This window comes from Scyliorhinus canicula, chromosome 4, assembly GCF_902713615.1.
Source record: "Scyliorhinus canicula chromosome 4, sScyCan1.1, whole genome shotgun sequence".
NCBI classification, from domain to species: Eukaryota; Metazoa; Chordata; class Chondrichthyes; order Carcharhiniformes; family Scyliorhinidae; genus Scyliorhinus; species Scyliorhinus canicula.
Window position 1 is genome coordinate 137,257,273 of NC_052149.1, and position 15,637 is coordinate 137,272,909.

A 15,637-nucleotide genomic window follows, 5' to 3' on the forward strand; every position below is an offset into this window, starting at 1 on the left:
CCTCGCCCGGCCCGCCCCTCCCTCCCCTCGCCCGGCCCGCCTCTCCCTCCCCTCGCCCGGCCCGCCTCTCCCTCCCCTCGCCCGGCCCGCCTCTCCCTCCCCTCGCCCGGCCCGCCTCTCCCTCCCCTCGCCCGGCCCGCCTCTCCCTCCCCTCGCCGCGGCCTCGCTGCGGTGTGCCCGCCACGCCCTCCCCATGCCGCGCCCTCCCTGCGCCATGCCCTCCCCATGCCGCGCCCTGCCCTCGCCGTGCCCTGTGCCTGCCGCGCCCTGCCCTCACTGTGCCCGCCGCGTCTCCCTCTCCGCACTTTGTGTATGTGTGTCTGCTCTTTCTGGCCTGCTGTGTGTCATCACCATTCCTCTCCAGCTTGGAAGATTTACCATAGAATGAACTTCCTTCATTTCAATTCTGAAAGAGGATCTGTCCTCCAAACATCAACTGTTTCCTCCAAATAGCCTGTCTGACCGTCTGCTTTTCCAGTCCTTTGTTTTTGATCTTGTTTCAAATTTCCAACTCTGCAGTTTTTGCTTTTGTTCCTTTATTCCGTGTTTGCTGCGTCACCACCTGCCTTTGTGTATATGTAACTGCATGACTCATGGTCATGCTTTAAATAACTGCCGCCTTCCGTGAAAAGAAGCCTGAATTCTTTAGTTTGTGTAATTTATTTAATTTTGATCCCCAAGTTGTCCCCTATTTATAGTTTTGCTGTGCCTGCCTGATCTGGTGCAAAGTTGGGTATGCGGACATTGCCAGAAGTTCTGCCAGCTCGGCAGAACAACATACTATTCTCTCTAACCCCTCTCGGTTGTGTAGAATTGTCCTCGGTGCCTCCCTGTTGACTCTGATCATGGCTGAGCAGAGAGAGAAAGAGAGACAGGAACCTGTTCCCTTTCCTGCCCGAGAGACTCACTGATGTCCTTTGTTTAGTCTGCCTCAACTTCTCCATAAGATTTATTTGCTGCAGAATGCTGTTTAAATGATACGAGGAGCATATTTTTTGCAATAAAGAGGATCCTTCTCAAAATGTTCCCTTTTCGACACTGACTGACCTGTTGGTTACTTCCAACAACTTTTGTTTTGTATTTCCAGGAGATTTCCTTCAGTCTCTCTGGAGTGTTTGAACTGTAAAGCATGACTATGTTTAGGTTCTGATCACATTCAGTATTCATTATACACTCTGTCTTGAGCTTCCCAATTTTCCATGGGTTTGTGATGTCGTTCTCCAGTTTTCTCCCTTTACTCTTTGGTTAAAGTGGCCTTGGTGACATCTGCCCTCTGATACCCCGCCCAAATGGGGATACTTTGAGTGATGGTTGTTAATGAATGTTGACAGGCTGTCGGAGCTATGGGATGTCACTGGCAAACACCAGTCCTTTCCACTAGGAGCCACTTGATAGCAATGCGGACTGTTTTTGCAGGCTTTTTCTTCCCTCTGCACAGCCGAGGGGCGTGGAGCCCAGTTATAATACCCTCATAATGAGGCAGTTTAAATTAATTTTAACAGACCAATCTGGGATTGAGGCGATGAGTGAGTGTGGCGTAATAGTACATTGGACAGTGCCTCTTTTTTATTTTCCTCTGAAGAAGTAGGGATGCATATTTATCAGGTGTCTTTAGTTCAGTAGCTTGGAGCTTTGGCTACTATTTTGATTTGATGTGAACTTGTGATGGAAAGTAGAGATTGTTTTTGAAAAGTTTGTTTTCTCACATAAGGCATCTTTTGTGTTTATCTCTGCAGGTGTGGAGCACAAGCACTTGTGAATTTGTTCGTACCTTGAATGGCCATAAACGTGGAATAGCGTGCCTTCAGTATCGAGACCGGCTGGTTGTCAGTGGTTCCTCGGACAACACCATCAGGTAGAGTCTGTGGCTTGTTGAATCTCTATCTATATCTGTAAATAATGATGAACACAAGGCTTTAGGGATATAACTGAACAGTGGGTCCACTTGTATAACTCTGAGAGCTGGCGCAGGCACTACTGGTCAAGTGGCCTAGTGCTGTCTGGTCCTAGATTGCATATGATGTGGAACGATAACCATAACCATTTATCATGCACCCGCATGTAACCCCCCACTTTATCCAATAGACTGATCACTTTCTAAATACTGATTTGCCATTGTTTAATATTTCAACGAGTTTTATAATGTGTTAAAACTACTGCAGGTAATTAAGAACCTGATGCAGTTAGTTGATTTCTTCTCCACCTCAAACTAGTAATGATGTGACATTCCACCGGCACTTGGCATCCACTGGTACCTTGCTGAGATAATCATTCTTCATTTGGGAGCCTGACACCCAATGCAGTTGATCTGTTTCTTCAAGAAGACATCATGTTTGAGCTGACTACTCACCTCTTCCTGGCATCCACACTTGAAGGTTGTTGGTTAACAATTAGGAGGCCTGGCTGTGGGGAACTACCCAGCCTCCTCTTGGCAGCTTTCTACAGTCGTGTGTTATGGGCAGGAGGGTGGGTAATTTAAACAGCCATGATTTCTCGCTACCCAGCTACAAACAGAAAGGTGTTTGTTTTGATTTTGAGTTCCTCCTTCCCTGTTTTTAAATGGCAGTGTACAGTCCCCATCCTTTAAACGTGGACTGTTCTAATCCTTTATGCATAACGTGCACAGCAAACTCGAGGTGAGCTAAAATAAAAGGGATTAGTTTATTTTCACGCACACACAGGTGGGAGAGGGGTTTTGCAATGTCTGCCCCTTTTGCACTTGTTCAATATAAAGAGGGCTGAGGGAAAGGAAGGAGATTCGGGGTGTGATGAATGTAGCAATTTCACATATATTGTATTATATGTAGTTGGTGTAGTAAGGGTTTAAAAAGCCTGGGTTAGTGTGTGACTGCTGCAGTCATGTTTTTAAAAATCCTGGTTTGAAAGGCAGGAGGCACATTTTAGAGACGGATGCAATTAAAGCATTGTAAAAGTTTGGCTATTGGAATTTTGTTTATATAAAGAAAATTCCCTGGGGAGGAGGTAGAGACATTGTGGATAGTTATAGCACGGTGATGTAGGTAGTGGGAGGAGCCATGGCTGAAGCAGTCGGGTGTTGAGGTTTCAGTAGTTTTATAATTCAGTTTTAGATTGGGATGTGAACAGACGAGAAGCTGCTCTCAATATAGTGAATTTAGATCTGTATGTGGACAGACTAGCAGTTTGTTTCAACACAGTGAGTTAAAGGGTTGCTTGTGAAGAGGAAGGGAGCAATTTCTCAGGCTGGCAGTTCAAATACTAGTTTGAGAAGGGTAAGGATCTGCAAGTTGAGCCCGGAATGATGCCAAGTCCTCAAAGCGGAGCATCCGAGACATCTCGGTTAAGCAAGTATGCCTGGATCTGCTAACGATATTTAAAAGTGGATTTAGACCCGAGATGGGTGTTGTTTGAGTGGTGATAAAGGTAGCCGTGATGAGTGTTTCATTTCATTCTTAAGCATTGTTTAACTGGTAACTGTAAGTTGTTTTTTTTTAGCTTAGTAATTACGTGTTAGTTAGCTACTAACTGTGTTAGTAATAAAGTTTAGGGTTAGGGTTACATTACTATTGTATCACTATTTGCACATGGAATCACTCCTGGATTGAAGTATCCTTTCCTCACAGTCTTAAATTTTTGTTCAGTATCCTCACAACTATTGTTGTCTGGTCCTGGATCGTAATAAGGGCCCGACCAAAATAAAAAACAAGGTATGGTTTTGTGTGTGTCCAGTATCCGGAATCAAAAGTCTAATGGAATGTACCTTCAAAGGGTAGTTTGGCTGACTGTTGCAGGGTGATCTGACTTTCCAAAAGCGAGACTTCCTAAGACATGTGGAATTGACTTAGTTTTGAAAATGCACGGTCCAATGTTCTAGTAGTTCAGACTGTAAATGAGGGCCCGAATACTATACTGTTGACACACGATTTTTTGATTTGATTTGTTGCATGTACTGAAGTGCAGTGAAAAGTATTTTTCTGCGGACGAGGGAACGTACACAGTACGTACATAGTAAACAAAAAGAATAATCAACAGAGTACATAGACAAATGGTAAATCGACGAAGAGTGGTTGGTTACAGTACGGAACAAGGGGCCAAACAAAGCAAATACATGAGCAAAAGCAGCATTGGGTGTCATGAATTGTGTTCTTAGAGGGAATAGATCAATCCAAGAGGGAGTCATTGAGGAGTCTTGTAGCTGTGGGGAAGAAGCTGTTCCTATGTCTGGATGTGCGGGTCTTCAGACTTCTGTATCTTCTGCCTGATGAAAGGGTCTGGAAGAGGGCAAAGCCTGGGTGGGAGGGGTCTCTGATAAAGCTGTCTGCCTTCCTGAGGCAGCGGGAGGCGAATACAGAATCAATGTTTTGAAAATTAGTTTTCAATTTATCCTCCCTTTAAGAGCAATCCTTCCTATTTCTAAGATGAAACGCAGGACCAGAAAACAATTTGCAAAACATCAATTATACGAATTCTTGAACTTCTTTTTCACTGCACTCTGCGGTTTCTTGCGATCTTGGGCAGAGCAGTTGCCATATCAGACTGTGATGCAGCCAGATAGGATGCTCTCTATGGCACATCAGTAGAAGTTTGTGAGTCGATGCAAACATGCCAAATTTCTTAGCTTCCGTAGGAAGTAGAGATGTTGTTGGGCTTTCTTGGCTACTGCATCAACGTGAGTGGACCAAGACAGACTGTTAATGATGGTGGTCTCCAGGAACTTAAAGCTATCGACCATCTCTGCTTCAGAGCCATTGATGTAGATGGGAGGGGCGGGTGACGTGCTACGCTTCCTGAAGTCGATGGTCTTTCCAACATTCAGAGAGACGTTGTTTTCAGTACACTGTGCAACCAAGTGATTTATCTCCCTTCTGTAGTCTGATTCGTCGTTGTTTGAGATACAGCCCACCACAGTCGTATCATCCGCAAACTTGTAGACTGAGTTGGAGTTAAATCTTGCCACACAGTCATGTGTGTATAGGGAGTACAGTAGAGGACTGAGCACACATCCTTGCGGGGCCCCATCCTTGATGGTAAGGTGGTAACGCAGGCTGATTGCCTGGAGCTGCTGCTTCTCTTCGGAGGTCAAACTGTAACTGCCTATAGCCTCCAACAACTTGTGTTACATGACTGAGACTTTAGCAGTTTGACTTCCTTTAATTAACTAGTTTCAGGTTGTTAAGCGAGGCCACTGGTTGAAAACCATTGTGTTAGAACAGGTAACGCTTTTGCACCATATTAGAGTCTAGCAAAGTGTGTGGAAAGTCTTTGTTTACTGCTCAGAAACTTCCAGAAGCCAACATGTGATCATCTGGGGCTATTTTGCAGCCCAGCAATTAATTTTATGAAGTACCCAGGTTGACGGAGAAATGTATTTATTTTCTGTCCCATCTTGACTGGGACAGGTGTCACCCCTGATTCAACATTCCCGATGTAGTGCGATTGTGGTGCTCGAGAGATGGTGAGTAAGAATAATGGAGGATGCTGGGTGGATAAGGGGGAAATCGGTGTTTGAGAGGAAGAAAGGGATTAGATAATGAGGACAAATTATGTAAATTGGGCATGTCAGTGAAAAGGAGACGATCAAGAATTCGTATAATTGATGTTTTGCAAATTGTTTTCTGGTCCTGCTACAATGTCGAACTGTTTCATCTTAGAAATAGGAAGGGTTGCTTTTGAAGGGAGGATAAATTCAACAAAACTAATTTGCAGAAATATTACTTCAGTAAATGAGTTTTCAATTTATAAAACAGAAAAATATTTGGAGCGGTTAGCATTTGAATGAATTAATCTGTACTAGATTTCTTTCAGAAAGTAATATTTTGTGATTATGGATAGTTTGAGATAGCATGTGGTTAAGTTTGGTGTTTGGGAGGAACCAGTAGTTCTTGAATCTGTCCACTTTGAAATTCTCTTCACATCATGTCTGGATCTACTGTAAAAAAAAAGGTTGTCCATGTTGCTTAGCACTATATCATCATGCAACTACTTCGATGGTAGAAGGAGAACTGGATGGACTTTGATCTTTTTTTCGTCCGGTAATCTTCACGCCCCTAATGTGCACAAAGTTTGCATTTACTCCGCCTGTTCTTTACTTTGTCTAGTGGAAGGATACTATTAAGGTTGACCTTGTACAAATGTCAGTTTAATTGTTAATGTGGAAATACTTGAGGCTTTCACAGTTTGGCTGCTGTTTTCACATCATTGAGCTGGCTCTATAGGAAACTATGCGGTGGGGATGTACCTTGCTTGTGTCATGGGCAGCACAGTAGCACAGTAGTTAGCACTGTAGCCTCACAGCACCACGGTCCCTGGTTCAATTCCTGCTTGGGTTACTGTACGGAGTCTGCATGTTCTCCCCGTGTCTGTGTGGGTTTCCTCCGGATGCTCCGGTTTCATCCCCCAAGTCCCGAAAGACATGCTATTAGGTAATTTGGACATTCTGAATTTTCCCTCTGTGACCCGAACAGGAGCCAGAATGTGGCAACCAGGGGCTTTTCACAGTGACTTCATTGCTGTGATAATGTAAAGCCTACTTGGGACAATAAAGATTATTATTATCAGCCCAAGAGCTGACCCTGAACAAGCTACGTTTAGTCAAATGACTGGAGGAAGGGGAAGCCTTGGCGATGGTTGTGGAGGCATATTTCCTGTAACTGGCAGGGTGGGAATTGGGTACTGACACTGGGAGTAGTCTCAAATGGAAAATAGTTCCATTCACCAGGCACTGACACCTCCCACCTTTTTGATGGGAATAGAATTGAGAGAAATGGATCCATTCACTGATATAGCTCAAGTGTCAGTCGAATTCTCTGTAAAGTAAGAATGTTGAAATTGTTTGTAATGTTGGTGTTCCCTTGTGCAGGTTGTGGGACATTGAATGTGGTGCCTGCCTGCGGGTCTTAGAAGGGCATGAGGAGCTAGTCCGATGTATTCGATTTGACAACAAGAGGATTGTGAGTGGAGCTTACGATGGGTAAGTAATCCTGATTATGGACAATACTTGGGGAATCAGCAGGGGAATATAGTCCAGCATGGCATGGGGAATCCCCAAGCTCTCTGTGACCAATGAGATCCGTTTGAAGTGCAGTTAGTGTTATAATATTGGCAAACTGCTACCAGTCCTGCGCTTCTATTTACCTTGAATTACACAGGCCTGGGGATCAGAGAGCACTGCGTTCTCATTGGTGGGTAAATCCCAAAGATGAATATCAAAATCTGCTGTTGGCAACATGCAGTGCACAGAGGAAGATCCAAGTGAAAGCTATAATATGGTAAGGCACGTTTGCCATTCCTTCCCAGGTCATGCAATCTGCTGGGAAAGGCAAATAGACCAGATGCCAAATTCCAAAATATTTCCCTCTGATTCTCTCATGTAATTAAATGGAAAACTTGAAATCATGCTAATCTGGCTCGTGACATTGTGCTTGATATATTGATGGGTGTCTGTCACATCTAAGCATGTCCAGCTAATTTGTGAAACTTATCCAGTGATGTATGTAAATGAATAGGTAGAAGGGGTAGCTATGTTTATGTAGCTGTCAGAATTAAAATCTGCTGTCCTTGGTGCACTGTGGTCTAGTTTGGCACTCCATTACTCAAGTGTGTCCCACGCCGAAATGATGTATCTCAGGATAACGTATATTTTTGTGTCTCCTTCTCCCTCCAGCAAAATCAAAGTATGGGACTTGCAAGCTGCTCTCGATCCACGAGCCCCTGCAAGTACTTTATGTCTACGCACTTTGGTGGTACGTATCCACAATTCAGATTTACCAGCCTAACAATATTACTGCTGTAGGGGAGGCTGGCTCCCATCTGTCAGTCCGAGAGAAAATAATGCATAGCTTGTGTAGAGTGATCGAACTTTTTTTTGGTAAAGAGTTATTGTGCTCAGGATTACACTGGCTAAAAGGGTGATGGAAGCAAATTCAATAACTTTCAAAAAGGAATTGAATACAAACTTTAAAAGGAAAAGTTTGCAGAGCCTGGATAAAGAGGGACGCAGTGGGACCAGATGATAGCTTTTTCACTGATCAGGCACGATGAGCTGTGAATGGCCTGCTGCGATATATGTAAGGTTGAACAAACCCCTTTGTACTGCAGCATTATGCAGTCTGGATCCTGGGTAAGGTAGTGCAATGGTTATGATACTCGGATTGTGAGGTTAGAACTATTGCTTCACAGCTCCAGGGTCCCAGGTTCGATTCCCAGCTTGGGTCACTGTGCAGAGTCTGCGAGTTCTCCCTGTGTCTGTGTGGGTTTCCTCCGGGTGTTCCGGTTTCCCCCCACAAGTCCCGACAGCCAAGCTGTTAGGTGAATTGGACATTCTGAATTCGCCCTCTGTACCCGAACAGTGTGGCGACTAGGGGATTTTCACAGTAACTACATTGCAGTGTTAATGTTTTATTCTTTTTGTCTACTGTGTACGTTCCCTTAGCCGCAGAAAAATACATTTCACTGTATTTTGGTGATGTGACAATCAATCAATCAATCAATCAGGAATGTAAGCCTCCTTGTGACACTAATAAAATATTAGATTAAGATTAATCCAGAGACCTGGAGTAATCATGCAAAGAGTGAGACTTTAGGCCCCATCATTTTAGAGGCAGTTTGGGAACTTTAATTCTGTCTTAACAGCAAAAATAAAAAGCAGTGATAGCGACTGGAAGCTGCCAAACAAACCCAACTAATATACTTTAGGGAAAAGGCTCTGCCAACCTTGTCCGATCTGTTCTTAATCTCAGTCCCACAGAAACGAGGAGTGAATTTGGAACTTTCCTGATCTATCTTGTTACTTAATTGTTGCAGGTAGTGGGGTATTAACTGGAGATTCACTTCTTCCTCATTGTCTCTTTGTTTGTTTAATTTAGTTTATTTAGTTGCACCCAAAAGAGTACAAACAGAAACAGACAAGCTCTGGTTGTTGGGTGAGGAGTTGCATGCTTGTGACGTGTAACTCTATGAATAAATATCAGATGTAAGGATTGGCTCTAATTTCATCCTTCTGGTTTGTATAACCTAGTTATACAACATGCAGCATGGTAGCATGGTGGTTAGCATCAATGCTTCACAGCTCCAGGGTCCCAGGTTCGATTCCCGGTTGGGACACTGTCTGTGCGGAGTCTGCATGTCCTCCCCGTGTGTGCGTGGGTTTCCTCCGGGTGCTCCGGTTTCCTCCCACAGTCCAAAGATGTGCGGGTTAGGTGGATTGGCCAGGCTAAATTGCCCTTAGTGTCCTAAAAAAAATAATGTTAATGGGGGTTGTTGGGTTACTGGTATAGGGTGGATACGTGGGCTTGAGTAGGGTGATCATTGCTCGGCACAACATTGAGGGCCGAAGGGCCTGTTCTGTGCTGTACTGTTCTAATAGTCAATTGCTCAGAAAGCTACACCAAATAACGTGGCACGCCAAACTATGCATGTTCATGCCTTGCGCAGTTAGTCCAGGTCGGGTGCCATATAATGAGATGATAACTAGTCTTTCTCTAGTACCCCACCAGTCCTGGTCTTAGACTAGAATGCCTACCGCACCAAACTGACTTGCGTGATTATTTGGGCGGCACAGTAGTTAGCACAGTTACTTCACAGCTCCAGGATCCCAGGTTCGATTCCCGGCTTAGGTCACAGTCTGTGCGGAGTCTGCACATTCTCCCCGTGTGTGCGTGGGTTTGCTCCGGTTTCCTCCCACAGTCCAAAGATGTGCAGATTAGGTGGATTGGCGATGATAAATTGCCCTTGGTGTCCAAAAAGGTTAGGTGGGGTTGCTGAGTTATAGGGATAGGGTGGAGTCGTGGGCTTGAGTGGGGTGCTCTTTCCTGAGAGCCGATACAGACTTGATGGGCTGAATGGCGGCCTCCTGCACTGTAAATTCTATGATTCTATTATATCTCCAACTGTTGTGTTACCTCTGAGCAAAATTGTTCATTTAATATGTGAGTTGGCCTTGTTCTTATCATACAAGGCCCTTTCTCAAAACTGGGAGAAGGAGTTTGCATTCCTTTAGTCTGCGCTCAATTCAAATCTCAAAACCCGGCAGCAAAAAAATGAATGTCTACACCGGCATTCTCCCCACCCCGTCAAAATTAAAAATTTTAAATACAAAATGTATAGATGCAGTTTAGCGTTGCAGGAACTGTGTTTTTCTTTGCAAAACCAAGAGAGTTGTTGAAAGAGGTGATTGCTGTTTAGCAGAACATTATAGCCACGTTGACAGGTTAAAGACTAACACTTGCTCGAGGGTTTGGAACAGACCAAATAAATTATGATCCCTGGCTGGAAGATGATGGCTTGCTCCATGCCAGATCCTATCCAGCATTGGAAAGATTTGGAGAAACCATCACTCATTAGGAAAAGCACTACCAGAGCTGTTGAAGCTTCTTGTTTATTCTAATAATGCTGTGGCTGCACCTCACCATTCTGTATCCAAACGTCCATGAGCAGAGAGAGGCTTCACACAACACTCCTTCTTTGTCCGATTGTGTGTCAGTACACCTATTCCTGTGTTTAAACAGCGTACCCATCAAAGTATTGGATGCACATTGGACCAGAGGGGAACATCGGACTCACGTCAAGTCATCAGGGGAGCTGCACCAGGCAGAAACCTGTAACTGATGATTGACAGTGTAGCAATTGTCTCTCCTGGGGACTGAATAGGAGGGTATGGCAGTAGTCCACATTTTACTCCCCTCCATTGGGTTTTTCTTGTGGTCCATAAAAGTTTGTTCGTGAAGGGTTTTGAAAAATGTGAAAAAGGTTGTTTTGCTGTCAGGAGCGTTGGTGACCAGAGGAAAGGGATTAAAGGTAATTAGCCAAAGAACCAGAGGCGAGATGAAAGTTGTGCATTGCTTGGCAGTGTATCAAATAGTGACTTTAATAGGTCATTGGATATGTACTTGAAAAGAAACATTTTCAATACTGCAGGGAAAGAGCAGGGGCGTGGGCTCAATGGATAGACGCAGATACATTAGTCTGCAAGGCCCTCCTCTGTGCAGTAAAATTCAACCTTCAGGAGTCTGCATTTCTCTGGCTGGCAGGGGATATTGGCAACATGAATTCTCAGTGTTATGTTCTCGCTGTTAAAATGGCCTGAAACACTTGGGTATGGCACGGTAGAAGACTTGGGTGCGGCACGGTAGCATATTGGTTAGCACTGTTGCTTCACATCATCAGGGTCCCAGGTTCGATCCCCGACCTGGGTTACTGTCTGTGCGGAGTCTGCACATTCTCCCTGTCTGCGTGGGTTTCTTCCGGGTGCTCCGGTTTCCTTCCACAAGTCCCGAAAGACGTGCTGTTCAGTAATTTGGACATTCTGAATTCTCCCTCCGTGTACCCGAGCAGGCTTCGGAGTGTAGCGACTAGGGGATTTTCACAGTAACGTCATTGTAGTATTAATGTAAGCCTACTTGTGAAAATAATAAAGATGATTATTATTATTACAAGATATCAATTGGATGTCCAGTAGAGGATAGTCATATTTTATCAGGATATCCCTGAGTAGTGTATGGAGGAAACCCCTTTTGTTTTCAATAGTAATTGTTTGTGCATACTGTATTGCCATGTCTTTGACCCACTGTTTTGATTACAGGAGCACTCTGGCCGGGTATTTCGATTACAGTTTGATGAGTTTCAGATCATCAGTAGTTCCCATGATGATACCATTCTGATCTGGGATTTCCTGAATGTGCCATCAAGTAACCAGAATGAAACCCGTTCTCCATCAAGGACTTACACATATATCTCCAGATAACGGAATGCAAGGCCAGTACTTGGAGCAGGTAATCCTCATTTCACTTTTTAACCAGCCAGATCTCTCGCTCTGCTTCCTCTCTTGGTTGTGAGCCCACCCATATCCCAAGTAGCCTGTACCAGTTTTGCTCTGGAATTGGGCAATGTTTGTGTGAGGGATGCCATGAGATAGCTATTTCTCAACAGGTGTGTGTGCCCTATTGGAGTTCTGCAGCATTCTTTAACCTATAAACTTGGATTCACGTTTGCTATGCTAAGACTGATCCCACCTCCTATTCACTTCCTGCCAATACTGCTGCGATAATGTTGAGTGGTCCTGTTTGATGTTCATTGCAGGAGTATAATACCAGTTTGAAAAATATCGAAAGAAATAAAGGTACTGAATATGCTCAAGATAAAAGAGCACCCTCTTTAGGAGTAACACAGAGAAAAAGTATCTTCAGTATTCTGGATAAGAATTACTGAAGCTGACTGAGACATTAGTAAGCAGTCACACAGGATACTGGGAGAGGTGCACTGAGTGACTGAAAGAGAGCTTGGATTGACGAGATATATTCAGTAACATGGCGTTGGGGGGAAATGGGTTACTGAGTGACAATGTGAGGCAGCTGGATTGACATCAGTAGAGAGGAGGCGGTGGTGAAGTGGTATTGTCGCTAGACTAGTAATCCAGGCACCCAAAGTAACGATCTGGGGACCTGGGTTCGAATCCCACCATGGCAGGTGGTGGAAGCTAAACTCCATAAAATGTCTGGAATTAAAAGTTTATGAAAGTTAATGACTATGAAACCATTGTCGATTGTCGTAAAAACCCAACTGGTTCACTAATGTCCTTTAGGGAAGGAAATCTGCCGTCTGACCAACATGTGACTCCAGGCCCACAGCAATGTGGTTGACTTTTAAATGCCCTCTGAAATGGCCTAGCATCGTATTCAAACATTTCGAAAACACCAAAAAGGAATGAAACCAGACAGACCACCCAGCATCGACCCAAGCACCAGAAACTTCAGCAAACCCAGCCCAGTCAACCCTGCAAAGTTCTTCTTACGAACATAGAATTTACAGTGCAGAAGAAGGCCATTCGGCCCATTGAGTCTGCACCGGCCCATGGAATGAGCACCCTACTTAAGCCCAGGCCTCCACCCTATCCCCGCAGCCCATAAACCCCACCTAACCTTTTGGACACTTGGGGGCAATTTTTTATCATGGCATATTCACCTAACCTGCACATCTTTGGACTATGGGAGGAAACCGGAGCACCCTGAGGAAACCCACGCAAACATGGGGAGAACGTCCCCTAGGCAGCACCTTCCAAGCCCATGACCGCTGCCATCTAGAAGGACAAGAGCAGCAGATACCTGGGAAACCCACCACCTGGAGCTTTCCCTCAAAGTCAGTCACAATCCTGAATTGAAAATATATCAACATTCCTTCACTGTAGCTGGGGCAACATCCTGGAACTCCCTCCCGAATAGCACAGTAGATGTGCCCACACCACATGGACTGTGGTGTTCCTTCCCACTTGGGCACCTAATTCCACATAATGAAATCTGCTCTGCATACCTGTTCCACACTGCATTTACTAAACCAACATTCTTTTTTTCAATGGAGTAAGCTGAACTGGTGGCTCTGTTAGTTTCCACACATCTATAGCTGCACATGTATAGAAACATACATAGAAAATAGAAGATGGAGGAGGCCATTTGGCCCTTCGAGCCTCCTCCGCTGTTGATTATGATCATGGCTAATCATCAAGTTCAATACCCCGATTTTGCCCTCCCCTCCCGCAATATCTCTTGATTTAGCCCCAAGAGCTATATCTAGTTCCTTCTTGAAAGGAAAACGCTTTGGCCTCAACTTCTTTTTGTGGTTGTGAATTCCACAGGTTCACCACTCTGTGAGAATAAATTTCTCCTAACCTCAGTTCCACAAGGTTTACCCCTAATCCTCATTTTGACCCGTGGTTCTGGACTCCCCGACCATTGGGAACATTCTTTCTGAATCTACCCTATCTAATCGCAGCACGGTAGCATGGTGGTTAGCATAAATGCTTCACAGCTCCAGGGTCCCAGGTTCGATTCCCGGCTGGGTCACTGTCTGTGCGGAGTCTGCACGTCCTCCCCGTGTGTGCGTGGGTTTCCTCCGGGTGCTCCGGTTTCCTCCCACAGTCCAAAGATGTGCGGGTTAGGTGGATTGGCAATGCTAAATTGCCCGTAGTGTCCTAAAAGTAAGGTGGGGGGGGGGGTTGTTGGGAGTATAGGGTGGATACGTGGGTTTGAGTAGGGTGATCATGGCTCGGCACAACATCGAGGGCCGAAGGGCCTGTTCTGTGCTGTACTGTTCTATGTTCTATGTTAATCCTGTTAGAATTTTGTAAATTTCTATGAGATCGCCTCTATAATCCTAACCGACTTAATCTCTCCTTTTACGATAGTCCTGCCATCCCAGGAATCAGCCTGGTAAACCTTTGCTGCACTCCCTCCATAGCAAGAACATCCTTCTTCAGATAAGGACACCAAAACTGCACACAATAGTCCAGGTGTGGCCTCACCAATGCCCTATACAATTGCAGTAAAACATCCCTATTCCTATACTCAAATCCTCTCTCGATTAAGGCCAGCATACTAGTTGCTTTCTTTACTGCCTGCTGTACCTGCGCACTTACTTTCAGCGACTGATGCCTGAGGTCTATAAAAAAATGGTAGATAGTCAACATCTTTTCCCAAAGGTAGAGGAGTCTAGAACTAGAGGGCATAGGTTTAAGTTGAGAGGGAAGAGATACAAAAGGGACCAGAGGGGTAATCCTTTCACAGAGGGTGATGAGCATCTGGAACGGGCTGCCAGAGACAGTTGTCGAAGCGCGTACAATTATTTCCTTTAAAAAAAGTTAGACAGTTACATGGGCAGGGTGGGTTGAGAAGGATATGGGCCTAATGCAGGCAAGTGGGAATAGCTTAGTGATAGAAATTGGGCGGCATGGACAAGCTGGGCCGAAGGGCCTGTTTCCATCTATGAATCTAGGACACCAAGGTCTCGCTGAATATCCATCTCTCATTAACCACACATTTATTCACATTATACTGCATATGTTATGCATATGCCCACTTACTCAGCCTCTCCAAATCCCACTGCAGTATCTCTGCATTCTCCTCCCAGTTCACCCTCCCACCCAACTTTGTACCATCTGCAAATTTGGAGATAATTTAGTTCCCTCATCCAAATCATTAAGAAATAATGTGAATAGTTGGGGTCCTTGCACAGATCCCTGCGGTACCCCACTAGTGACCTACCAATTGGAAAAAGACCCATTTATTCCAACTTTTTGCTTCCTGTCTGCTAACCAGCTTTGTACCGACCTCGACACTCCGCAAACCATCTTGTCTCACTTAGTATGTGATATGGTAACTTATGTATGGTCTTTTTCCTTGGCCAGTTGAATTTTAGCCTTGTCAAGGATATGGGCGGGAGTTTTATACACCAGTACGTTACATTCCAACAGAAACCGATATGGGTCTTGGTTGCAATCATAGTCATTTTCATAGAAAGTGAAGCTACAGTTTTAAGTCTCCACTCAGCATTACTGCCTGAACTGCCCGCTTCTCTCTTTCAGTTGTCAAAGGAAATCAAATGCAACTCAGAATATAATTCTTGACAGTTTTTGGCTAAGAACAAATTCTTCATTCTTTGCCGTTGAATTCATTTTCATTGCTGTAACCTGATTAAAATTGCTCCCATATGATAACCTAGCTGGTTTAACCTTTTACTCTGCCACTCCTGAATTGTGCTGGAACTTGAGAACATCTAAAAGGCCTTACATTTTGGTTTCTCTAATTATAAATAGTTGTTCTTCAACTAAGTTGGTTCCTTAACTAAAGTGAGCCCCAGATGATTGGTCAGAAATCAGTGCCTTTCTTTACCT

General features: G+C 44.5%; 1 protein-coding gene across 2 annotated transcripts in view; it reads left to right on the forward strand.

The window, feature by feature from the left end:
- LOC119965031 (F-box/WD repeat-containing protein 11) overlaps positions 1–15,637 on the forward strand; it is a 172,870-nt gene that overhangs the window by 144,767 nt on the left and 12,466 nt on the right. For both annotated transcript variants that reach the window (XM_038795240.1, XM_038795239.1), the window contains 4 exons: positions 1,737–1,855; positions 6,839–6,949; positions 7,643–7,721; positions 11,558–11,747. In XM_038795240.1, the coding sequence (XP_038651168.1) occupies positions 1,737–1,855; positions 6,839–6,949; positions 7,643–7,721; positions 11,558–11,719 (471 nt within the window). In that variant the 3' untranslated portion in view covers positions 11,720–11,747. The remainder of the gene's footprint in view (positions 1–1,736; positions 1,856–6,838; positions 6,950–7,642; positions 7,722–11,557; positions 11,748–15,637) is intronic.